Source organism: Protopterus annectens, chromosome 5.part0, assembly GCF_019279795.1.
Source record: "Protopterus annectens isolate FY-2018-M chromosome 5.part0, PAN1.0, whole genome shotgun sequence".
NCBI classification, from domain to species: domain Eukaryota; kingdom Metazoa; phylum Chordata; order Ceratodontiformes; family Protopteridae; genus Protopterus; species Protopterus annectens.
In genome coordinates, this window is record NC_056735.1 from 1,651,622,487 (window position 1) to 1,651,649,540 (window position 27,054).

General features: G+C 43.0%; 1 protein-coding gene across 1 annotated transcript in view; it reads right to left on the minus strand.

Moving 5' to 3' along the window:
* TTC3 (tetratricopeptide repeat domain 3) overlaps positions 1-27,054 on the minus strand; it is a gene marked incomplete in the record, with an annotated part of 2,769,029 nt that overhangs the window by 1,838,099 nt on the left and 903,876 nt on the right. Inside the window, 1 exon segment of the mRNA XM_044072025.1 lies at positions 20,013-20,327. Coding sequence (XP_043927960.1) covers positions 20,013-20,327 — 315 coding nt within the window.

The window sequence follows — 27,054 nt, forward strand, 5'->3', positions numbered from 1 at the left end:
AGCTTACAAAGCATCCAAGGGATTTCATTGTTGAAAGTTATCAGTCAGGAGAAGGATACAAAAACATTTCCACAGCATTGGATATACCATGGAACACAGTGAAGACCGTCATGAAAAAGTGGAGAAAATTTGGGACAACAGTGACATTGCAAAGAACTGGACATCCCTCCAAAATTGATGAAAAGACCAGACAAAAACTGGTCAGGGAGGCATGCCAAGAGACCTACAACACTGAAGGAGCTGCAGGAATTTCTGGCAAGTACTGGTTGTTTACTACATGTGACAACAATATCCCCTATTCTCCATATGTCTGGACCATGGGGGTAGGGTTGGAAGACCGAAGCCTTTTCTTAGAAAAACATCCAGGCCCGGCTAAAATTTGCAAAACAAAACATCAACTCTCCCAAAAGCATGTGGGAAAATATGTTATGGTCTAATGAGACCAAGGTTGAACATTCTGGCCACAATTCCAAAAGGTACATTTGGCGCAAATACAGCATTTTGCATCACCAAAAGAACATCATCTCCTTGGTGAAGCATGGTGGTGGCAGTATCATGCTTTGGGGTTCTTTTCTTCATTTGGAACTGGGACTTTAGTCAAGGTGGAGGGAATTATGAACAGTTCCAAATACCAGTCACTTTTGGCCTAAAACCTTCAGATGTCTCCTAGAAAACTGAAGATGAAGATGAATTTCACCTTTCAACAAGACAATGACTCCAAGCATACATCCAAATCAACAAAAGAATGGCCTCACCAGAAGAAAATTAAAATTTTGGAATGGCCCAGCCAGAGCCCAAACCTAAATCCAATAGAAAATCTGTGGGGTGACCTGAAGAGGGCTGTGTACAAGAGATTCCCTTGCAATCTGACAGATTTGGAGCGCTTTTGCAAGGAACAGTGGGCAATATTGCCAAGTCAAGATCTGCCATGCTGACAGACTCCTACCCAAGAAGGCTGAATACTGTAATTAAATCATAAGGTGCGCTTCAACAAAGCATTAGTTTAAGGGTGTGCACACTTATGCAACCAACTTATTGTAAGCTTTTTTTATTTTTTATATTTTTCTCCTAACAAATTCATTTTTCAAATGAATTGTACAGGTTATAGGTAACATTAAAGGTGGGAAAAGTTTTGAAATTATTTGTTGTGGTCTCATTTTTTTATATCACAAAAACCTTCCATTTTAACAGGGGTGTGTACACTTTTTAAATCCACTGTAGAAATTCTCTCTCCTTCTACTGACTTTGCTTATAAAAAGCTAAAAAAAAGTAATAACTTATTCTAGACTTGCATGCTGTATTAAAAAGTCAGTACATCAGTCGAAGCACAGATGCAGTCATTTTTACATCACCTACGTCAAGATCTACTAACTCTTACATCAGCTTTTACAGCAATGTGACAAATTTAAAGAAAAAAACAACAATCTTTTAATGCTAAATATTAATATTAGAAGTATCAAAAATAAAATACCTGAACTCCAGGCCACAATAGCATACTACTCCCCAGACATAGTTGCTTTAACAGAAACCTGGCTAAATAAAAACATAGCTAACTCAGAAGTTCTCCCTACCGGCTACAATATCATTAGACAAGACAGACCACTTCGTAAAGGGGGTGGAACTGCCTTACTCTACAAGTCCAACTTAACTGTCCGTCAATTACCAAACTCCTACTCCTCCCCCAATAATTGGGACATACTTATCTCACAACTTCAACTTCACCCTAAAAAGGTCATCACCACAATTGTGATCTATATTCCACCTGGTAATACACCTGCTAGCCTTGAAGACTTCTTATCCTGGTGTTCTTCCACATACTCACAAGAAACCCTTATTCTGGGGACTTCAACCTAGATTGGTTCACCTGTATATCAGAACCACCAAGTAATCTAATAAATCTCCATGGCTACCAGCAGCTAGTCCAAATTCCAACTAGGTGTGATAAAAAATCTAAAAGGGAATCCATCCTTGACTGGGTCCTAACTAGCAACCCCACATTGTACCCTCACACAGGCAGTCTCCCAGACACCTTAAGTGACCACAACATAATATACTTTATACGTAGTAGAACAAGCATATGCAAAACCACTAACTATATATCCACTAGAAACACAAAAAAATTCTCTCTCCTGAGGTCAACACTTTACTGTGTAACTGTGACTGGACCCCCCTAAAAACCCTCCCACTTGACCAGGCTGTAGCATATTTCAACAAAACATTTCTACAACACCTAGACACTGTCGCTCCATTGCGCAAAATCAAGGTTAGAACCTCTACAAACCCCTGGCTCAGTAAAGAAACCAAACAAATCCTCAAGTCCAGAGACACTGCCTGGCGTTACTATCAAAAAAACAAAGAAACACAAAGCCTAACTAAGTACCAAGAACTGCGCAACCGTGCAAAAAAATGTATTAGGCTGGACAAAAAATCCTACTACACAACATTACAAACTAAATACCAACACAATCCGCAAAAATTTTGGCAAAATGTAAACCAGCTACTAAAATCCACCCAAAAGGCTACCCCCAAACCAACCACCCCTGACACTAAAGTTCCCATCGAAACACAATTCAACTCCCACTTTGTGAACTCAATTCTATCCTTAGTATCACAGGACAGTTCCTTCCTCACTATATCTCCTCCCCCCCCCCCCCAACACAAATAACACTAATACAAGCTTTACCCTCAAAACAGTTTCCACCACTTCAATCAAAAGCATGCTCTCCAAACTAAAAACCTCATCAACAGTAGCCGACCTACTCCCCAGCTATTTCTTGAAACTTACAGCAGATGCTATTACTATCCCAGTCTCCACTCTCATAAACAGATCAATTGCTGAAAACTATGTGCCCAAACTCTGGAAAATATCCTATGTTACACCCATACATAAAGGCGGGACCTCCACTGAACTTAATAACTACAGACCCATTGCTTTACTCTCCCCCCTGGCCAAAATCCTAGAAAAATGCATCCATACCCAGATGCTAAACTATCTCCTAGACTGCAACATCCTGTCACCTACTCAGCATGGTTTCAAACCTGCCCATAGTACCACTACAGCTCTCCTCTGCTTCACAGACACAGTAAACAGTCTCAGAAATGAAGGCCTGCAAGTGCCAACTCTTTTTTTGGATATGTCCAAAGCATTTGACACAGTCTCACACCAAATCCTGCTAAACAAACTAAACCAATATCATCTATCTAATCCCACTCTTACCTGGTTCCAAAGCTACTTAACTGACAGGTACCAAGCTGTGAAATGGGAAAATTCTCTCTCTCCTCAGCTGCCCATAACTATAGGAGTCCCACAGGGTTCTATCTTAGGACCACTACTATTCACAGTCTTCACAAATGACCTCCACACAGCATGCATCTATAATTCAGTATGCAGATGACACTACCTTAATCTGTGCTGCACAAAACATTCCCACCCTCCTGCAAACAACTCAACTAGCATTCTCTGACGTTGAAAACTACCTTACCAAAGCCCAACTTATCCTCAATCCAAAGAAAACTCAGCTTATGATTATAACCAGTTCTAACAAAAACACTAACAATCAATTCACTATCTACTCCACAAATGCTACTCCAATTGCTCCAGTGCCACAGGCTAAGCTATTGGGAATAACCATAGACTCCCACCAAAAATTTGATAGTCATCTGAACTTAACTATTAAAAAAGTACATGCCAAACTGGGGTCACTCTACCGTATCAAACCATTTCTTACCAACAACACAAGATCAGCCATTGCTCGCTCCCAACTTCTATCCACCCTACTCTATGCATCTCCCATTCTGACTAATCTCAACAAAACTGAACTAAGCAAAATGGAAGCTTGCTATAACAGAATTGCCCGTTTTGCTGCAAATTGCTCATCATTGTACTGCTTTGAGACAGCTCCACTGGCTTGAACTGCCCAACCTCCTAACCTACAATCAGCTCTGCCTCTGTCATTCTATTACCTCCCCAATACGTGTCCTGCCCTCAAAACCCTAGTACAACATCACTCAGAAAAAGGCCTCTTAGATCATCAAGCAAACTACTACTAGAAGTCACCAACAGCTACAATAGCTTTGGAGATGCACTATATAGTAGTTCGGTGGCTAAAAAATGGAACTCTGTCCCTACTAGCATTCAAAACACATCATCCAAAGCCTCCTTTAAAGACCTCATCAGGCAACATCTCAAGCAAAGTTGGCAGTGCCATGATTGCTCCCCAGGCTAGTGAAAGCGGATAACATATGCATACTAAATCTAGAGCAATTTATAATAGTTTTCCAATCTTACTCACAAACACTGGCTAATCTACAATGTATGTACTGTACCTGTGTACTATGTATGTATTCTACCTACATTCCAAAGTTCAGCTGTACACCACAAATCTATTACTTACCTTTATTTTTAAAATTAATATCTTTTTTGATTGTTCTCTCCACTGTAACTGTTTGTGCCACATGCGACTGTAAAAACATGTCTCTTGTAATTTGTGTGTATACTGATTATGTCTAAATAACTAAATGTGTCTGTAATTTTTCTTTGTGGAGCTTTTCTCCCCGGGCCTCTGCTGAAAAAGGGCCTTTTCGGCTCAGACACCCCCGGTTAACAAATGTAAAATAAATAAATAAAAAGATGTTTTCTCTGCATGGTTGTCAAGTCAAGAAAAGCCTGTAAACCACTGATCTTCATTGACAAAAGCTACTATGAAGAAATTTGACCAGTATTACCAACTGCTACCAGGATATTCAAAGATGGATCAAGATACATTGTGAAAGGTCTGAAAACTATTTATGCTTGTGGCAGGTACAGACGGTCCCTGTGCAACAGACGAACACCTAGAATAGTTCCTGGAAAGCCCTAGCATCTGCAAACTATGTTTTACTTAGAGTAAGATGCGGTGTCATTTTTCCAGTGGAAATCCACACTTTTTAGACTTCCTTTCAGTTTTATTGCAGAGTTTTTGGATGGCTGTAACAAACAGATATGGTTCTTTCTCAGTTATGCACATAATTTCATCAGCTACAAATACTTCTGAGGTAATTTAAAAATCACTCCCTTGTATGAGTTTGAACCCTAGGAAAAACAGAATTTAAAGAAATACCCATCCAAAATACAGAAAAATAGAATATGTATAACTTCTATAAATCTAATAATTAGCAAAACATCTGAAAAAAAGTAGTTATGTACTTACTATAACATTCCATCTGTGCTGTCCATTTTCATTTATCCTTGACATATGGGTTTGGGTCTGATATTTGAACCACCTCTACCGTTACTACAGCTTCTGCAGGCCAAACACTTGAGCTTCACCCCTACCCACAATTGTACTCTCCTGGGTACCTCACATCTAGTTTGCAGAGTAGAGATATCAAGTCAGACAAGAAAGCCTTCATGGAAACCATATCTGCTATCCCATTATGATTAAAATAGAGATACGTGTCCAATATCCATTCCACCACAGGGTCTTGAAAGGCTGGGGCAAGGAAGGAGGGAAGTATGGAACGTTATGGTTAGTACATAATTTCTTTAACTGATACTGTCAATTTTCATTTTATCCTTGACATATGGGACAGAGTCCTCAGCAATCGTGGACCTTGGATGGACTCACGGAAGGATATTCCTGAGCACCACTGAATGAAAAGATGCTCTTCCCCTGGAGATCAAATGCAATTTGTAATGAGTAATAAAGGTATGGGGAGAAGCCCAAGTTGCTGCTGCACATATATCATTCATTGAAGCTCTAGACTGGAAAACTGCTGAAGTGGCTACAGATCTTGTAGTACGTGCCTTCACAGGCAGATGCAAATCAATTTTCTTCTTATTATAGCTGAAGAATGTACAATCCTTGAGCCATCTGGCTAAGGTCACCTTGCTGACTGGTTTAGCAGTCCGCGCACTTGAAAGAGACAAATAACTGGTCAGATTTTCTTGTATCTTTCATTCTGTGAAGATAAGAAAGTAATTGTCTGTGAGGATCTAACAAATGCAAACAGTATTCACCTTTGGGAAAGAATACTGGTAAATTAATAGACTGATTTGATATTAGTCTCTGACACTACCTTAGGTAGAAAAGTGGGATTTTTCCTTAAGTAAACTCTGTCTTTGTGAAAAATCAGGTAGGGTGGTCTACATGATAAGTCTTGTAATTCCGAAATCCTTCTGGCAGAGGTTACTGTTTTCCATGACAAATGCTTTAGATCACATTCTGCAGATGGTTCAAAGGGAGGATTGTACAATGATTTGTAACACTAAATTTAGATCCCAAAGTGGAGTAGGATCCTTAAAAGGAGGTTTCAACAATAGTGTCCCTTTTAAAAAAAGGACTTGCAAAGTTTATGAGAAGCCAACGAATGTTCATAACCATTATGAAAATTTGAAATGGCTGCTAGTTGAATTTTAATGGTAGACTGGGAAGCTCCTGCATAGAAAAGAAAGCCAAGAAATCTAAAATTGAGTAAATCTAAAATTGAGTAAGTTCCAGATTCTTTTTGGTCAGGTGGACTTCTTGGATTACTCTCTTCTCTAGCAGTTTTTGAATTTCCAGAACTGCTGTTTCCCTTTCACTGGGTGGAACATTGGGGATTTTTTGCATATGGGTGGGGATGAAATGAAAAGGGTATTGTATAACCTCTGAAAATAATCCTCTGCACCCAATAATCTGTTACTTTTAGCCAGACATTTTGGTGCAGGGATATGCATCCCCTGACTGCCTCCAGAGGAAGATAATTGGGCCTCCTTTCAGTAACACTGAAAGGATTTAACCATAAAGGAGTCCCTGAAGCCCTGGTTCTGCAGACCACCTCTGTCCATAGATGGTGTCTTCCATTGCAGTTCCCCCCTCTGCCCCTGGGAGAACTGGCTCCATGTGTGTCATGGAAAGGCCCTTGGCCTTTTTGAACCACATCTTTCCACCAACTCCTCTGACTCTTGGGAAAGTATCTTTGGGGAGTGGAAAAACATACGCCCACAGCAAAAAGGGTCTTACCATCCTTTTCAGACCTGGAAAATGTCTCTCTAACCTTTGGGCCAGAGACAATCCGTCAAAGGGAGCACTGATGAATGAAGACTTAAATGGCTCCGCAAGCCACATAGATGCATCCAGGCATGTCTCCCTATGGCTATGCCTGAACCTGCCACTCTTGTGGTCCCTTCAGCTGCATGGGCAAAGAGCCTCATGGACAAGATGTATGCAGATGCCAGGGTAGCAACGTTTTCTTGGTCTCCCTCAGTAACAGCTCCTGCTAGAGTATCAGACAACTCTGTAATCAGATCCCTCTGAAGTCTAGTAAAACGTGGCAGGAAATTCAAAGACCTTAAGGTGAAGACAGATGGATAGATTTGAGAAGCCGGTTTACACTTCATCTCCCAAAACTCTGTTGGGTGGATGGATAGAGGAACTCTCCTCAGCTCCTTTTTGGCGACAGCCACTACAACCATGGTATCTACCACTAATCCTTTGTCCCACAACTGTTTATTCTCAGTGGATAAAATTTTGTCCAGTCCCTTCGGGATGGGTTCAATGGTGTCTGGTGCCTTCCACGCCTGCTGAGATATCAACTAAATGAGCTCGTCAGTAGGAAGAATCACCCAAGAGGTAGACAGGTAAGTAACGAAAGCCTGCAGGTACACGGATTCAGAGGAAGGATTTTGGGACCTCCAACCACATTTCACTATTTCTAAGATGTCTCCAAAGGAGACATCATCAGGGGGTGACCTTGGGGACCCTTCCCCTTCATCATCAGTGTCCTCCATGACAGATTCCTCTGCAGAATCTAAGGGCTTCCTCTTGCACTTCTTCTGAGGATCCTCCTCAGGGGGATAAGTCTGGTGAGGTATAAGATGATGACAGAATCTGTATCTGAGATTCGAGGATTCGGCACTGGCTGCCCCAGTAGAGACACAGGTCAAATAACTGAGTGTGAGGAAGGTATTTGCTCAAAGGTGGGAGGGACTGACTGAGTGACTGCAGTAGACAAGGCTCTCTCCTTTGCCACGAAGGATCCCACCCCCCAAAGAGGGAAGGGATCCTGGAACTGAGAAAGACTGCTCCAGAGAGACAGCCCCAGAGAGATAGGCTGGAGCCGAAGTGACCCATGACGAAGCTCCAAGGTGCAGGGACATCTCTGAAAAAAAATGGAGTTGACCCTGGCTTCTCGGAGCTGATGGGGCAGATACAGCTCCAGATTATCTCCAGAGCTGAAAGAAAGTACAGTTTTGTACCTACCATAAATGTAGATGTCCGAACTGGATAGCATCTGCAGTCATAACAAGTGGGTTGTCCTGTCGTCAGGCAGCCCTGCAGTCGGCCGGATTCCAAAGTCCGGGTCCAGCTTCGGCTGATGTCGCACTCCACCCGACGTCATCTCTGTTGGTCTTCGGGTATAAAAGCATCAGCCGACGCCATTTTCCTCAGTGTTTCTTGCCCCAGATGCCAGTAGCCCTCTTGCAGGCTAAAATTTGGATAGATGCCAATGTTTCCAAATAGATAGAGGTAAACACAACAATAAGCATATATGTACATATATACAAACAAATACACCATAAAAGACTCCCCTCAACAGCTAGCTATTAGGAGGGTAAACACCCTAGGAGTACCACAGAGGGGAAGGAGGGTAATCCTGACTGCAGATGCTATCCAGTTCGGACATCTACATTTATGGTAGGTACAAAACTGTACTATGTCCTTCATGGATGCATCTGCAGTCATAACAAGTGGGTAGAATACCATAGCCAACTAGGGGAGGAGGATAAAAGTAGATTATGGTGTGTTTAGGATCCCTTGCAGTACAGCAGTGGCAAACCCTGCTCGGGATCTGGAATATAGAGGCAAATTATAATGCTTGGCAAATGTATGCACGGAGGTCCAAGTCGCCGCCTCAATAATGTCTTTGGTTGCCACTCCTCGTAAGAAGGCTGTGGTAGTGGCTGTTGCTCTTGTAGAATGAGGTCTTATGTTCTGTGGAATTGGTTTTCCATGGAAGGAGTAACAGTATCGTATGCAATTTCCTATCCATTTGGAGATTGTCTGTTTGGAAATAGCTTTTCCTTCCCTTCCTGTTGCATAGGCTACAAAAGTTGGTCAGTCTTTCTGCTATTTTTTGTTCTGTCCAAGTAGTAGCGTAGCTGTCTATGTACATCCAAGGTATGCAGTATTCTTTCCCCTCTGTTTTGTGGGTTGGGAAAGAAGGTAGGTAGGTGGATTGCCTGGTTCAAAGATACTCTGGATACCACCTTGGGCATAAATGTAGGATTAGTCCTCATGGACACTCTATCTTGGTGGAAGATTAGGAAGGGTTGCACTGCCATTAAGGCCTGTAGTTCTGAAACCCTCCTTGCTGAAGTAATTGCCAGTAGGAAAGCAGTTTTCCATGACAGGTGTTGTAGGTCTGCTGTTGCTGCTGGTTCAAAGGGTGATATAGTGTCAACTTTTCTAGCACAAAGTTTAGATCCCAAGCTGGTAATGGTGGTTTCCTTGGAGGTTTTACATTCTTGATTCCTCTGAGGAACTGCCTGAGCAAAGGGTGCGAAAAAACAGGTGGATCAAAGCTGTATTCTGCTGAAATAGCTGATGCATGTATCTTGATGGAGGAGTAGGACAGGCCTGAATGAAGAAGTTCGGCCAGATACTCCAGAATGTTAGGCATATCTATGTTTGACACATCTTTTCCTCTTTCGGTACTCCAAATGACAAACCTTTTCCATTTTCCAGCATAGTTCCTTCTTGTTGAAGGTCTGCGTGCTTCAAGAATAATGTCTTTAACTCTTTGAGAAAGTTCTGGATTAGCTGCTGCTATGTGATGTTCCATGCAGTCAGTTGTAGCGTTTCTAGGTTTGGATGTATGATGCTGTAGTTGTTCTGAGTTAACATCAAAGGCATCAGGGGTATTGGCCACATATTGTTCTGAGACATGCTCTTCAGTAGTGGGTACCAGTGTTGTCTTGGCCAGTTTGGGGCTATCAGGATTATCCTTGGACGTTCTTCCTTGATTTTTAGTAGTACCTTGTGTATCAAAGGAAGAGGTGGGAATGCATATGCTGTTAGGCCTTTCCAGTTGAAGGAGAGTGAGTCCACTTTCCATGCTAGTGGATGGAATGTCCTTGTGCAGAATTTTTGAGCTGGTGATTGAGAGGTGATGCGAATAGGTCTATCTGTGGCATTCCCCATTTCTTTGAGATGGTCTTGAAGATGTCCGGGTGCAGTTTCCATTCGTGGGCATCCGAAGTGGTTCTGCTTAATATGTCTGCTAGAGTATTGTCTTTCCCCGGTACAAATATTGCCTGTAACTGAATGTTGTAGCTGAGTGCCAGGGTCCACAGCTCCAAGGTCATTCTGCATAGGGGTATGAATGAGTGCCTCCCTGTTTGTTGATGTACCACATGACTGTGGTGTTGTCTGTCCTTATCATCAACTGGCCCTCTTTGAGGAATGGTTTGAACTTTTGGATTGCCAGTTTTACTGCCAGCATTTCTTTTAGATTGATGTGCAGGTGAAGTTGATCCTGTGTCCACAATCCTTGCACGCATTTGTCCAGCATGTGGGCCCCCATCCTAGGTCTGAAGCGTCTGTTGTGATGGTCTGGCTTGGTTGACATCTGCGAAAGGGTAGGCCTGGGTTTGACTGGCATGCCTGAGCCCACCATAGGAATTCCTGTTTTAAGCATGGAATTAGTGGGATTTCTGTTTCTAGACTGTGTCTGTGTTGGGACCATAAATTCTTTAGGTACCACTGTAGTTTCCTCATATGTAGTCTGGCAAATGGGACCAAGATTATGCATGATGCCATGAAGCCCAAGGCCTGCAGAAATTTTCTTGCTGTTAACTTGTTCAGTTTTGTTAGTGCCAAGAAGTAAAGTGGAAGTTCTTTTTGTTTTTCTGTAGTCAGGAATGCCATTTGTTGTACTGTGTCCAATTCCACGCCCAAGAATGTCCTTGTTTGGGATGGTATCAGCCTTGACTTTTGTAAATTGACTGTGTATCCCAGTCCTTGTAGCAAGTAAATGACCCTTTGTAAATCTGTTGTCAGCTTGCTTTTGTTGTCCCCTTGTAGCAGGCAGTCGTCCAGGTATGGGTAAATTTGAATTCCTGTAGTCTGCAATGGGCGATTACTGATGCCAGGCATTTTGTGAATACTCTGGGCGCAGTAGATAAGCCAAAGGGCAATGCTGAGAATTGATAGTGCTCTGATCCTGCAAGAAATCTGAGGTATCTTCTGCAGATTGGTCGAATGGGGACGTGCAGGTATGCCTCCTTGAGATCTAGAGTTACCAGCCAAGACTCCTTGCCCAGCATGGGAAGAAGTTGCTGTAGGGTCAGCATTTTGAATTTTGGGACAATGATGTATGTATTTAAGGTGGACAGATCGAGAATTGGTCTCCAACTTTTTTCCTTTCTTGGAACTAGGAATAGTCTGGAATAGAACCTCTTGCCTTGTTCTGCTGTTGGCACTCTTTCCACAGCTCTCATGTTGACTATCTCCATTAACTGGCGTAGAGCCTCTGTTTTTTGATTTGGAGGTAGATTTGGCATTCCTCTTTGACTGGTAAAGTGTGGAAGTGAAACCGGTAACCTTGATCTATGGTTTGTAAAATCCACTTGTCTTTTGTTATGTAGTGCCAGTTCTTTGAAAATAAGGTTAACTTTCCGCCTAGAGGAGCTGCTATTTGTTCCCTGGTAGGCGGAGTTAGGAGTAAGTCACTGTGGTTGTGCTGATGTAGTGGCAGTGGCTGTGTCTGTGCCTCTGTTGTTACCTTGCCACTGTCGTCCTCTGTAGGCACCTCCTCTGGGTTGGTTTCTGCCTCTGGAACGTCTATTCCTGCCCCTTTGAAATTTTGTGGAGTCAGGAAAGGACCAATTTTGGCAGGCCAGTTCCTGCTAAACCTTGGGGTTGAACCTGCAAGAAATCTTTAACAGTTTGAACAGATTTTGCCTTTTCTTCCATTTTCTTCATAACCTGCTGGGCAGGTGTACCAAACAAACTTGTCTTGTCCATAGGAGCATCTAGCAACTTGGCTTTAACATGATCCGGTAAAGCTTGTTCCTTTAGCCATGCATGCCTTCTTATCACTGTGCCTGTCATGGCTGATCTAAATGAAGCCTCCAGTGCATCATAGCCACATTTTAAGGAATGGTTGCTAACCTGTTGTATGTTATTTACCATCTCTAATACATATTTCTTATCAAGAGATTCATCAGTGGTTAGTTTTTAGTTAACTGATCAAGCATAAACTCTTGGTATTGTATCATGTGAAACTGACAGTTTAACGCTCTAGCTGAGAGAGTAGCTGAAGTGTAGACCTTTTACCCCATCTGTCTAATGACCTTGCTTCCCTTTCAGAAGGAATAGGGTTTTAGCTGTGGTCGGCTACTGCCTTGGGACCCTGGGATATAGTTTCTGGGTCTGCAAGTGGGGCCTTGTAAAGGTGGTGATGAGTATCTGGCACCCTGTAAAATCTGTCTGGTTTGGCAGGGGCTGTTGGTAAAGAATCTGGAGCGGAGCAAACATCATTAAAAGCATCATCCACCACAGATAGAACAGGAGGTATAGCTAAGGGCCTGTGCTGTGGGAGGTGCAGAAAGGTTCTAAGTCTTTTTGTGGAGTCTGAAAAATCCTGTTGCTGCCATTGGAACTGTTCTCGCATGGCATGCAAGGTTTCCCCAAAGGAGAATTCTTCTGGTGGGGAAGCAGCAGGAATGGATTCTTCAGCATCAGAATCTTCAAAATTGGAGAAGGGAGCCTCTGGCTGGTCAGTTATGTCTGATTCATCAGCAGAATCATCAGAAGACACTGGCTCAGGGGCTCTGCCCTAGGTCTCTTCTCTGGGGCTGAGAGGCCCTGTCTGGGTGAGATTGAGATCCTCTAATTAAAGAAATTAAATCTTCTGCCAAAGAAAGCATTTGAGAACTAGAAGAGGGCCGGGATGTGGGGGTTTAACAGGCACTGATTTAGTAGTCTTGGCTGCTTTAGCCCTGGCGAAGGCCTTAATGGACATGGCTGCTGGAGGCCTAGCAGCACCACGTGCTGGGGTAGAGACATCCAAGGGGATGGTGTCTGATAAGTCAACCACCGTAGTGGGTAAAATTTCTGAGGTCGATTCAAGAGTTGTAGCAGGGGCCTCAGTAGTAAGAATAGGTTCAGCTGTGCTTAGATCAGTTTTCTCGGTTTCGGCCGAAACCGAGACACTCGCGGTTTGCTTTACCGTGGTTTCGGCCGAAACCGCGGACCGCGAGTGTCGGTCTTTATCTTTGCGTTTTTTGGAAGATTGGGTAGTCGGAGGATCCGGCGGCATAATGTACGCAAAATCAGTACCGAAAAACTGTTCTGCAAACTCCGACCGACGCCTAAGCGTTCGTCGGTTGAAAGAGGCACAGGCTGCTACGTCGTGGGCTGGGCCTAAACAAGGCAGACAGTAAGAGTGGAAATCTTTATGAGGTATTTGTTTCCCACAGGTTAAACAATTGTTAACTTTTTCTGACATCGGCTGAGGCAAGAAAGAGTCCCCAACGGGTACTTAGCTTTAGAAGTCTTGGTAGTATTCGGTAGAAGTAATCTCTGGATCCGACCGACCGGCACTTGCGAACAGCTTCTGCTTCGGGCGCCACGCGGCAAGAAAGACTGAGGAAAATGGCGTCGGCTGATGCTTTTATACCCGAAGACCAACAGAGATGACGTCGGGTGGAGTGCGACATCAGCCGAAGCCGGACCCGGACTTTGGAATCCGGCCGACTGCAGGGCTGCCTGACGACAGGACAACCCACTTGTTATGACTGCAGATGCATCCATGAAGGACATCAAAAGAACTCTGAGCAATAACCAGTTCCAAAGAAAGAGAAATCTCCAGAACAGATACAGTTGGCGCCACACGACCTGGAGCTGAAAATTCTAACACCTTGGAGGAGGAGGAGTTAAAGGGGTGAAGGAAGGTTCAGCACCTACTGCCCATGCCATGGGGGTCAAAGCTGGAGGGAGACCTACATATCTTCTAGCCAACAGGTTTTATTCACCGGTCTCTACACAATTTTCCCATTTAGGCTTTTGGTGGAACAAATGGATGTTATAGAGGGTGACTTTGGCCTTTGTAGAAAAATCTCATTTAATTCACCCACAAAAGGGACGATTGAAGGGGAGTACATTGTCATACGCAAAACTTCTTGCTCTACTGTCTGAATGCTCTGTGTCAATGTAGTTGGCGCTGACGAAGCGCCAGGAAGCATTTCTGGAGCTGAAGTTTGAAAGTGTTCCTGTAAGGAAGACTTCAGCATCAAAGGTTTGGATCCAGCAGACAATGGGTGCCGATGATTTTTTGGCACCAAAACTTTTGATGTAGTATCTGTTGATCCTGAAGAACCTTTAGGAACAGAGGATCTAGCTTTTTTTTTTTTTGCATCTCGGTGCCGAAGGTAATGATGGTATGGACACACTTCGCTTTTTAACCTTTTTTGAGGACAAAGAGGACAGCAAAGAAAAAAGAAGTTATGTCTTACCATAACGTTCCATCTGTGTTGTTGATCTTCACTAATCCTCGACTGGGGGCTCGAAACCGACTTTGCAGTTTCTACAGGTCGCACCTTCCAAAACTCTCAAGCTAAGCTCTACTCATAATGCTCCTCACCAAATCACCTCAGATCGAGTTTCAAATAAGGGAGACGAACAAGAAATAACAGATCAGAGGCCTTATCTGAGACGTTATTATGAGAGCCAATCTCTGCAGAGATTCAATCCACTAAGAGTTCTTAAGGCATGGGGTTGGAGGGAGAGAATGTGAAGGATTAATGAAGATAGACAACATGGATGGAACGGTATGGTAAGACGTATCTTCTTTATCTGATGTTGTCAATCTTCACATAACCCTTGACTGTGGGACAGAGTACCAAGATCTTGGCAGGTCTCATGGAAGAATATACCTCAGCAAAATCGAGCCGAATGGTGCACTTCCCCTAGAGACCAGGTTCAGTTTGTAATGCGTAATAAAGGTATGAGAAGATGCTCAAGTTGCCGCAGCACAAATATCTAAAGAAGCCCTGGCATGAAAAACTGCAGATGCTGCTATTTCTATAGTTGAATGGGCTTTAACAGGTCCTGGTGGGTGGAGTATTTTCCTGTTGTAAACAAAGGTGATAAAGTTCTTAAGCCAACTAGCCAGAGTAATTTTAGATACTGGGAACCCTAAACTGACAGAAAAAAGGAAAGAAATAGCTGGCCAGATTTTCTGAGTTCCTTTGTCCTGCAACAATAAAAACACAATTGCCTGTATACATTTAGCAAGTGCAGACAGTACTTCCCTTTATTAGAAAAATTGGGAAAGAAGACTGGGAGTTGTATAGTCTGATATTTGCCTCAGAAACAACCTTTCGTAAAAAGGAGGGGGTTTGTTCAGAGGGAGACCCTGTCCTTATGAAAGATAAGGTAAGGTGGGTTTTGAGGATAAGGCCTGTATTTCAGATATTCATTTGGCAGAAGTGATAGCTACCAAAAATAAGGTTTTCCAAGTCACAACTTGCTGAAGGCGAAGTGTTGACAAACAAGCGACTGAAGTACCAAATTCAAATCCCATGGTGCAGACGGATCCTTAAATGGAGGTCTGAGCATTAAGGTTCCTTCCAAAAAGGTTTTGCAAAGTTTATGTGACATAAGGGGCGAGCCATTTAAACCAACATAGAAGTTAGATATCGCAGCAAGATGCACTTGAATAGTAATGGCTGTTGCTTCTGTCTCGTCTAGAACTTCATCAACAGGCAATGAATATGGATCAAGATTACAGTCTAGCGACCATTTAGTACACTTTAGCCACTTGTTATGATATAATTTCCTTGTTGAAGGTTTGTGGTGGGCCAAAATTATGCACTGGACCAGGGAGGTGAGAGAGGGATGCCAGCGATCATGGGAACTGGAGAAGCCACGCAATGAGCTTGAGATGCTGCACATTTGGATGGACCAGTCCCTCCACGTGGGACAACAGGTCTGGAGCTGGGTCCAGTATTCACGGTTCCCAAAGTACATGAGGCCAATGGAAGGGAAACCAGATTTGCAGAGGCCAGAATGGGGCGATAAGGATTATCCTGTTCTTCGACCTATTGGCTTTCTTTAGAAACTGACATATTAGGGGAACTGGAGGAAAGGTCTACAATAGACAAGGGGACCAAGCGTGAAGCACAGCGTCTCTATGTAACTCCCCCGGTGGGGGGACAAGGGCAAAGTAACTGCTGCACTTGTTCAGAGGGGAGGTGAAGAGGTCACAGCAAGGCTGGCCCCAAAGGTGGAATATTTTGTCTGCTGCTACTAGACTGAGAGACCACTCATGAGGCATGAGGATGAATTTGCTCAGTTTGTCCTCAATCATGTTGGAGCTTCACGGAATGTGTGTTGTCACTAGAAAGCGGTCAGAAGAAATTGCCCATTGCCACATTCAGAGCTTCTTGACAAAAAAGGTAAGATCTGATTCCTCCTCCTTGCTGATGTACCAGACTATAGACATACTGTCTTGTCTCGTTCCCAAGGGGAAAGTATCTTGAAATGCCTGCAACACTAAGAGCACTACCCTCATCTCTAGAACAATGATAAGCAAAAATTGGCCTCCAGCTGGGACCAAGTGCCTTGGACTCTCTTTCCCAGATAACACCCCCCCCCCCATTCCTGGTCATTATGGCTTGGAGTTGAGGAGGGTCAAAGGGATGGCCCGATAAGATTTCACTGGAGTGAAGCCATTGAGTAGTGATCACAATCACATGGGACACTGGTTGATGCAATAAAGACCACTGGGAGGCCAGAAGCCATAGAAAGAATTCACATGTGATATCTGGACAGGGAAACTAGAGTGATAGAGGTGCCATTAACCCTAGAGTCTGTAGAATGAGTCTCACCATCACTTTCTTGCTGTGAATGGTCCGGCTGACTTATGATCTGATCCTTTGACGTATTTCTTAGGGAAGAGATGCGATGCCAGTTACTGTGTCGAGCATAGCTCCAGTGAATTCCAGCTGCTGGGAAGGTTCTAAATGGGATTTTTCTTCTGAAAAGGGGATTGTGACAATTGGGGAGAGATGGGCGAAGGCTGCCAGCCTAATCAAATAGAATTTTATACATAATTCTGGTATTTGTAAATAAATGTAAAATACAGGCATGTTTTCTTGTGTGTAAAAGAATACCGTGAAATGTGGAACTGCAAAATATGTGACAACACTGCACTCTACTGGCACAGTGAAGCATGTTGTGACCCTTTCATGTTAGAATTTGGCTCCAGTGAGTCTGGATGAAGGTTTCATGCCCATTGTTTTAAGGCTAAAGTTAAGGGTCAGAATTTACATATGGAATGTGCTTTATTGCTCTGGTTTCTGTTAGAGTATACATGTGAAATGTCTTTTATTGTTGTAAGTTTCTGAGCAGGTGTTAGATTGCTAAATAATGCAATTTGTTTGCCTGGGAAAACCTAAGTGTCAACATGATGTAATTTGGGAGGGACCCAGCAGTGACGTTTGTTAGTAATGTTTAAATACTACTTCTCACAAGAGACTTGGAGCATTTTGACTTTGGACATCTAACTCAGCACTTTGCCTTATGCTCACATGTAAGCTTTAGCACTGTGATTTCTTGTAGGAATAGTTAAAGCTAGTATAGATTAATTACGTATTTTTCTTTGAAATCAGACCTGTACTACTGTATTATTTTAAATTTCTGTGTGATCTCTGAACTCTTAGATATCTCTGTGATGTAGTAACTTTGTCTTGTGTTTTATTTATTATTAAATATTTTTAAAACCTTTACCTGTGGCTGGTTTGTGTAGAGATAAGCTCTAGCATATTTATAGAGGTTATTGTAACAGGCCACTCTAAAATAAGTCTTAGACTGAATTGTCACAGTACCACTGGATAATAATACTGTACAGTAATAACTGGACACCCTTTTAAGGGCCTTTTAGTAGCTATTAGCTGGGTGGTGGCAGGGATTACTACTGTATTGTCTGGTTAAAGGGGCACAGCTGGAGATCTGTGTCAGCCTTTCCCAGGAGTGTCTGTGAAGTTGTATAAATACTTATCTCAAAGTGTGTGTGTTGTGTCAGCTACTTGGGCAGGGACACGAAGCACTGGTTGGACAGAGAGGATACTGGAGGTTTTTAACTTGCCCAGCTAGGCTGAGACCTGGACCCTATAGCTGTGCCAGTGGGGAGTCTTACTGGGGACCTGGTGAGCAAGGGAGCAACCAGCCCCAGACAGACTGTGATCTGTGTGTGCACTTAAGGAAAATTGTACTTCACTGTGTGTGTTAATTATCCTTTCCTCTCTTCTATGAGACGTCCTCCCTGGTGTTTGTGGTGAAGATTGAGGCTCCTTGATTGATGAGCCAGGGCACAGTCATCACAGGGATGTTGTAACTTCTGGTTAAAATTCTCTGCACCCAATTGTCTGCTATTATTATCCAGGCAGATTGGTGCAGGGATAAGTACCCCCCCAACTACCTCAGGAGGAAGGCAATCGGGCCTCCTTTCAGAAGCGCTGACAGGAATTACCAGGGAAAGAGTCCCTGGAATCCTGATTCTTTCGGCCATTTCTGCCTCTTGAGCAATGTCTTCCATTATTACTCCCCCCCCCCCCCTCTGCACCAGGGGAAATCATTGACATACGAGTCCTGGAAAGGTCCCTGGGACTTCTTGAACCACAGCCTCCCAACTTCTCTGTTTCCTGGAATAAGGCCGTTGAGGAATGGAAAAGTGTGTGCCCATGGCAGAAAGGGTCTCCCCATCTTTCTCACATCTGGCTAGTGTCTCTTTAACCATAGGACTTAAACAGGGAAGTTCCGTCAAATGGAGTGTTGATGAAAGTAGACTTAAATGGCTCAGCAAAATCACATAACCGCATCCAGGCTTGTCCCCTGTCACTATGCCTGAATCTTGTCGTCCCTTCGGCAGCATGCGCAATTAGCTGCAAGGACGAATTGTAGATAGATTACAATATATCTGAAGAAATATTCTGAAAAAGTTTACTTGGCTTAAGAGCTTTGGCGAACAGGTCTGTCTAAGAAAGCAGCAACCAAGATCTGAGGTAACCTGGAGAGCAGGATTGTGGGTAAGGGTGAAGCTCGAGAGGTTTTGGCCTGCATGAGCTGTAGTAACAGCTAAGTCAGCTCCAATATCGGACCCAAACCCATGTGTCAAGGATAAAATGAAAACTGACATCATCAGATTACATGATGAATAGTTTGTATCCCTACAACCTGCCGACCATCAGTCCTCCTGCAGTCAGCTGTCAAATTCATTAACTCCTTGTTGTGAGAGACCATCACAGGAGACCAACATCTAAGGCAGCCCATCAGGATTTCAAAGAAGGCTAGGCTCAGTCCCCATTATCACCCAACTGGCATGCCTGCTCATTTGCACAACTGTCAGCTATGCCTTCCATCCATGCAGATGAACATACACATACTCCTGTAAACACTTGTCCAAAAAAGCTACTTCCTTACCTATAGCTTAGCAGAGTTAAGCACATGCTGCCAATCTATAATGTACACGTTTGTATTTCCACTTTCCATTAAGAGACACTGCCGTACTTCCACGTTTCATTAACAGCCACTGCACAGGACTCCTCCTATGCAGTATCAAGCCAGCATCAGCAACTTGCTCCCAACCTTCCTCTGAGTAGAGGCTTAGAAATTGAAAAACGCAAGTCAATGCTTCATCTCTCTGTACCTTACAGATGACAATAATTTTAAACTTTAACACAAAAACACCCAAACAAAAGAAAAACTGTTGAGGTTTCCTTAAGAAGGTTCAATCCAAAACATAAAACAGGAGGAAAATGGAGCCAATCATGCTGCACGGGAACCAAACTGGCAATCAAAACAGCGAACGAATAGATGAGATAGACCAACTTCCTCAGCAGTTTAATTTCAAATCATAATAAATCCTTTATATATACTATTTATTTCAAAATCACACAAGCACAGTATCCTACTGACACATCCGTTAAGCAGGTAAATGCAGACTGACAGTTCAATGTATGACGTAGTCAAAACATCTGCACATACCTTTATCTCGAAGACGTTGAGCCCACTGCTGTACTTTAGGATGTAGTTCTTTACAGTTGCTTATTACTCGAAGAAAAATTCTAGTCTTTATTCTGTTGTTTTTCTCAGACAGCAAATTAATCAGCTGATCCATCACGTCATAATAATTATTATCGTTAACAAGTCTTTCATATTCTTCATTATTTATTACTTGCCAAAATAGCAAATCTTTTAAAATATTAGCAGTATCCTGTACATCCATCTTAATTTGTTCAGACACTTCAATTATTCGCTGTAGTATTCTATCACCACAAAATTTCATAGATTGAGCAAGTCCTGCAAGATTAAAAATATAAGATTAGCAGACAAAACTATAATAATCATCTTAGATAGTACAGTTGTGTAACATTTACCATAAATGTAGATGTTAGAGTGTATTCACTGTTGCAGTCCTGACAGCTGGGGATAACCTGCATGAAAGGTCTCAGCTGTCCCGACTATCAGAGAAACTTATTTCGCTTCCCAGGCTGGTGGACACCTTGACAGACATCAGTAAACTTGGGTATAAAGGCAGCCAGCCTGCATCATCACTTTAGTATTTTCTTGGCCCCACGAAGGAAGAGACTGGAGTTAAGCAAGAGCAAGTAGAAAAAGGGAGTACCTGACTCAGGGTAGCCTGGGAAAGTGCACAAGGTCATCATATTTGGAAATTCTAGTCTAACCTGGTAGGCCAAGGGGGTAAGGAAGGAGGGAAAGAAGATTGCAACAGTGAATATACTTGAACAGCCACATTTAAGGCAAGTGTACAGAACTGTACTATGTTCTTGTTTCACTGTTGCAGTCCTGACAGCTGGGAAAATTCCCAAAACTTAACTGAGGGTGGATGGGATTCCAGTAGAAGAGAGGATCCCCTACAGGACTGCAGAGGCAAATCCTGCTCTGAATTTTGAAAAAGCTGGCAGGTGGTAGTGCTTTGTGAAGGTATGCACGGAAGAGCAAGTGGCTTCTTCCAGAATGTCTTTGGTGTGGACCCCCCTTAAGAAGGCTGTTGAAGTAGTTGCGACCCTTGTAGAGTGAGGTCCAACAAAGTCTGGGTTTTCTTTTGCAATGATGGATGTAGCAGAAAAAAAATGCAGTGAGAAATCCAGTTTGAAATTGTATGTTTACAGCTGGTTTTCCTTCAGATCCTGAGGCAAAACGTTATGAATAACTGATCTGATGTTCTAAAGGATTTTGTCCTGTTTAGGTAGAAATGTAACATTCTGTGCAAATCCAGGGAGTGCAGTAACCTTTCTCCCTTGTTCTGAGGATAGGGAAAGAAGGTAGGCACAAGGACAGCCTGATTCAAAGACACACTGGTTACCACCTTAGGCATAAAGGAAGGGTTACTCCTGAGGGGAACCCTGTCTTTATGGAAGATAACGAAAGGCTCTACTGCCATTAGGGCCTGCAACTCTGAATGGCTAAAAAAAACAGCAGTCTTCCAGGTGAGGAATTTTAAAGAAGTATTAGCTGCAGGTTCAAAGGGAGGCAAAGTCAATTTTTCCAATACACAGTTAATATCCCATGGAGGTGTGGGTTTCCTCCTGGGTGGCCTAAGGTGAATGACACTCCTAAGGATTTGCTTCAAGAGGGGGATGTGAGAAGACTGGGGTGAGAAGAGGAATGTGAGCAAAGATAGCCGAAGCATGTATTTTTATGGAGGAGTACGAAAAGCCTTGATCCACTAGACTGGCCAAGTACTCCAGGATGGCCAAAATGTTAGCTAAGCTCAGCTCAAGGTGATGTCTCTGGCACCAAGCACAGAATAATTTCCATTTAGCTGTCTAAGATTTCCTTGTGCTAAGCCTTCTGGGCTCCTTCAGAATGTTTTGCACCCGTAGACGCAAGTTACTGTAGCAGTTAGATGCTGAGGGATAAGCCAGGCTGAAAGGTTCGGGGTCTGCAGATTGGGTGCACTATCCTTCCCTTTGTCTTGGGTGAGGATGTCCACCCTCTGTGGCAACTGCTAAGGTTTCTGATTGGCGAGATGGAGGAGGGGAGGAAACCAATGTTGCCTGGGCCAGTTTGGAGATATCAGAATAGCCCTTGGGCCCTCTTCTCTTATCTTTAGGACTCGAGGCAGAAGAGATGGGGGGGGGGGATAAGCATAGATGAAGAGGCGAGTCCATGGAAAGGAAAAGGCATCTGTTCTCCTTGCCAATGCCTTTCTTGTTCTGATACAAAATTTCTCTAGTTGAGCACTGTCCTCGCCAGCAAAGAGATTCACCTGTGGGGTTCCCCATTTGAGTTGTGCTGAAGAAAATATCCCAGTGTAGGTGCCACTCTCATGGGGGACTGTCAAGTTCCTGCTGAGGTGATCTGCAAGGGAGTTTTGTACCCCTGGCAGATATTGCGCTAGATGTAAGGTCCCATAGAGTGTGCTCTCTCTCTCAGACTTGTATGGCTAGACGGCATAGGTGTAGGAGTGTCTTCCTCCTTGTCTGTTTATACACCACATAACTGTGGTGTTGTATGTCTCTACTACCAGCACCCCTTGTATCCACTTCTCTTTGAAGGCCAGTAAGCCTTTTAGAACTGTCATGAGTTCTTTCCAATTTATGTGCCTCTTCTTGGCCTGGGAATCCCACAATCCGTTGGTTTGGAAATGTTGGGCATCGGCTCTCTATGTGATGTCTGAGGCATCTGTGGTGAGGATTTGGCCTTGAGGACAGAATTTGAAGGGCAAGCCCTGTTTCTGAGTGCAAGCCTGTACCCACTATATGAGCTCTTGTTTGAGGCAAGGTATCAGGTGCATCTTGGTGTCCAGGGGCTGAGTGCTTTCGATACCACTGAAGCTTCCTTATGTGTAGCCTGGCTACTGGCACAATAAGGATACAGGATGCCATGTACCCCAGAGCTCTGGGAAATTATCTGGCTGTTATGCACTGTTTGTACTGTAAGTTCTGGAAGTAGCTGGTCAAAAAGGGGACCATGTTCAGGAAAGGAAGGCCTTTTGGAGAGAGGAGTCCAGGAGTGCCCCTAGATAAACCATCTGTTTTGGATGGCACAAGTGATGGTAAAACCCAAGGAGGTTAGGAGGTCCTGTGTAAATTTAAGGTCTTTGAGAACCTGTGACAGGTGTGAGGCTTGTATTAGGCAATTATCCACCTAGTGGTAAATCTGGAGCCCCTTAGTCCTGCAGTATGCAATGGCAGGAGCTAAGCACTTTGTGAAAACCATTGGTGCAGTAAACAGTCCAAAGCATAGCTGAAAACAGATAATGACTGGAGTTTTCTCTGATGCGAAAAAAGCTTCTGTGCGACTTTGAGATTGGGATGTGAAGTTAGACATCTTTTAGGTCTAAGGGTACCATGAATGCCTGAGGGGCTAACATAAGGAGTACTTTCAGCAGGGTCAACATTTTAAATGTTGGTACCCTGAGAAAAAGATTTCAGCTGGACAGATCCAGAACAGGGCACAAACACCATTCTTTTCTGGGTATCAGGAATAGTCTTGAATAAAATCCTTTCCATTTTTGGTCTTCTGGAACTGCTTCCACTGCTCCCAGGAAACACAATTTGAATTTGTTCTAGAGCCTGAGTATATTGATCTTGGGATACCTCTGTGTATCCTGAGAATTTTAAGGGCTCTTTCAAAGTGAGCTTGTAATTATGGGCAATATTTAGAGTGATATCCCCCGAAGTCTGTCTGGATCTTACAATGCTAATGTGGTCTTCAGCCAATTTGATAAAGTCTTGTTGGTATCCCTGAAACTGGAAGCCTACAGGCCTAGGCAAAGACCCTGCCACAATGCCTTTCTCTGGTGTGGATTTGGTCTTAGGCCTAGAAATGTCAGACACCCTGGCACCTGCCTCTCTAAATTCTAGATGAACCAGAGAGGCCCTAGGCTGTGTAGAGAGTCTCTGGTTAGCTCTCACTCATCGGAAGCCATGGCCTGCTGAGCAGTCTCGGACCTAACTGAAGAGCTGAAGATACACGCTGAAAAAAGTCAAAGGGACCAAAGAATATCCAACTCCAAATGGGTCTTGACAGAGGCCTGGGTCACTAAATCCAAGATCGAAGGAGGGTGAGAAAGCTCCTCATCTTCCACATCAATCAAAAATCTATTAAGCAAGTCAGGAGGTGAGCGAGTGCCGCCCGTGGACATAGGCTTTTCGTTATCTTTTTTTCGCTTGGGGACATGGAGTTCAGGATGACCAGTGGACATCATAGTACATGACTGTTTTTTGAGGCAGGAGTCTGTCCAATCTAAAAACTCTGCTCTACATCTAACAGTTCTAGTGTTAAACCTAGCACAGAAACTACAGTTAGGGATGTCATGGTTTGGGCCTAAGCAAGTTACACAAAGCGTATGAAGTCTGTGTGGTATCTGTTTACCACAGCGGAGACAATTATTAACTTTATCTGACATTAGTCAAAGAAGAAAGAAAGGAGTTCACCAATGGGGTGCATATCTTTCCGATGATAATGCCTCTCTGGTGCAGACCGACCAACGCACCTGAAATCTGCTCTGGGCTCAGGCGGCAATACAATACTGAAGTGATGGTGCAGGCTGGCTACCTTTATACCTAAACCTACAGACATTGCTCAAGGTATCCACCAGCCTGGTAGGCAAAATATGTTTCTCTGGTAGTCGGGCTGGCTGAGAGCTTTCACTGCAGAAATCCCCAACTGTCAGAACTGCAGCAGTGAAACACGAAGAATATCATACAGTTACTCTCCACAGAACATACATGTACTACAAATGCACATCAACTTTAGGGCATAGCCCTAAAGTTATACAAGAAAAATAGGTTCAGAGAGATATAAAGATAAAGAAAATGTTAATGCAGCTGTACATGTAGCAACAATGCAAACAAAAACATGATAGTACTGAATACAACAGCTGATCTTTGTTAGGGCTGTGTGCAGTCCTTAGCAGCTTTGATCCGCTTCCCAGTATGAAGCCTGTCTCTCGGAAGGCAGTACCGTACTGACCACATGTTTGCTACATACAACTTAGGGTTTCATGTTCTCATCTGCAGGGAACCATACATGTTTTTTTCATAACTGGGTCATCCTTAAGAAACACATGCCTTCTCCCTATCGTGGTCTTACAGGTGCTGCTTAAACCAGTCCATTCATCTCAATGGTGTAGAATCCAGTAGGAAAGGAGTATCACCTGAAACACAAGCAGTTCAATCTGCCTCCTTCAGGTGTTGAGATAAAGGACTGGCAGTTGTCAAGCTGGCTGTTTTTGAAAGGACTACCAGCTACATTATTTTGTGCCATTACGCAGTCAAGAATGTCCACTGCTTCAGGACTTCTAAGATGGCTGCACAATGAGTAACAACTTAACTCTAGCTCTCCTAGTGTGAAAACAGAAACTCAACACAGAAGGCCAGCAGACTGTTGTGTTTATGGGTAAATTTCAGTGACTGGCTAGTAAGTGTACTGCTGGATGCCAAGAAAAAGAAATACAGAGCATCTGGAAAAAATCAGCTACAAAAAGTAAGGAAGAAACACTGGCTGGAGAAAATTCTGCAACTGCTCATCAAAAAGCAATGCAACCTCCTGACTTCCAGTAACCTACAGGAAGACATAAGACAACTGCACACAGACCTGTTTAAAATAAATGAAACACTGATGAGCATATCAACACAAACAACAAAAGTTTGGAAAAAATGAAAGGAGCTTTACACAGATAGTCAGATGAGGTGATAAAGCTGCAAAAAATCAGAGACTGAAATGAAGAAAAGGGTGGCTGAGTATGAGACTGCTCAGGAAGAAATATTTCACAAAAAATAGAATTACAGGACAGAGTATATAGGGAAAAACTGAGATTTTCAGCGATACCAGAGAAACTGAAAGGAACAGACTGCATTCATTTTAAGAAAGCACAAATAAGCAACTGTACTGGTATTGCACAGCAGGAGTTGTCAGTTAAAAGTGCAGTGTGTGTGTATGCTCCAAATCTGGCTATGAGAAAGCAACCTAGACCTTTAATAGTAAATATGCAATCCTACAAGCAAGAGGAGTTGATTCTGACAAAACTGTGGCAGGACGACAAACTGCTAAAAGTGGGAGACAACCGAGTGTTTGTGGAGAATGATTACTTGCACACCAGGCAGAAGAGGAGTAAATTCACTGTACTATTCAGGGAATGCTGAAACACAGGTGTGAGACTGAAACTGGTGTACTCAGGTGTCTTCAAGATATTCTTTTTATCAGGGAAAAAATAATTTTTTGATGAAGTACACGCAAAGAGGACATACAAAAGGTTTCCCAATGAAAAGTGAGCTGTGAAACAGAATGAGATTCTGCGTCTTGTTCTTCTGGCAATAAAGACCACAGAGAGACCGCACCTGTGAAACTTTTCCAATGTTTCAACAGAAAATGCTGGAGAGAAGGAAGGAAACATGAGAGTTGACTAGAATTGAGACTACGTTGGAAATGAAGCAGAGACAGGATTTGGAAGATAGAGATGAACACTAAAAAACAGTAACAATGAAGGACTACAAAGCAATAATTATATTTGTGAAATATGACAGAATAAAAACATCTGGAAATATTGGACTTTTTTCAGAATTTGTTTAACTTGTGGGGACTCTAAAGTGTATGCCTTACTTCATGTCATTAATGTTCAGAAAAAAATCTTTGGGGAGGGGAAGAGAGGGGAGAAAGTTAAGTAAACATTTTTTCTTAATAGTATTTTTGGTGCATGGTTTTCTTTGCATGATATAAAGTAAAGTTTTTTTCAATTATTTTAAGTGTAATGCAGATTATAAATAGGCGCTGCTGACAATGTTCTCTGGGTCTTCCCAGCTGGTAGAGCTATAAAGATAAGACAAAAAAAAAATACTACCAAGTAGAAGCACAGGCTGCAGCATGCTTTTTAGCATGGATAACCTTTCATTTAGGTTAACAAGTCTGCAAGTGTGGCTGTCAGTGTGGGACATTTGTTCCTATTAGGAGGTTAAAACTTCAGTATTTGAAAATGTACATAGTTTTGTATGTTAATATTAAATCAATAGGCTTTAAAGGGGTACTGGGTTTGTGTTTTTTGTTTTTTTTGCTTGAG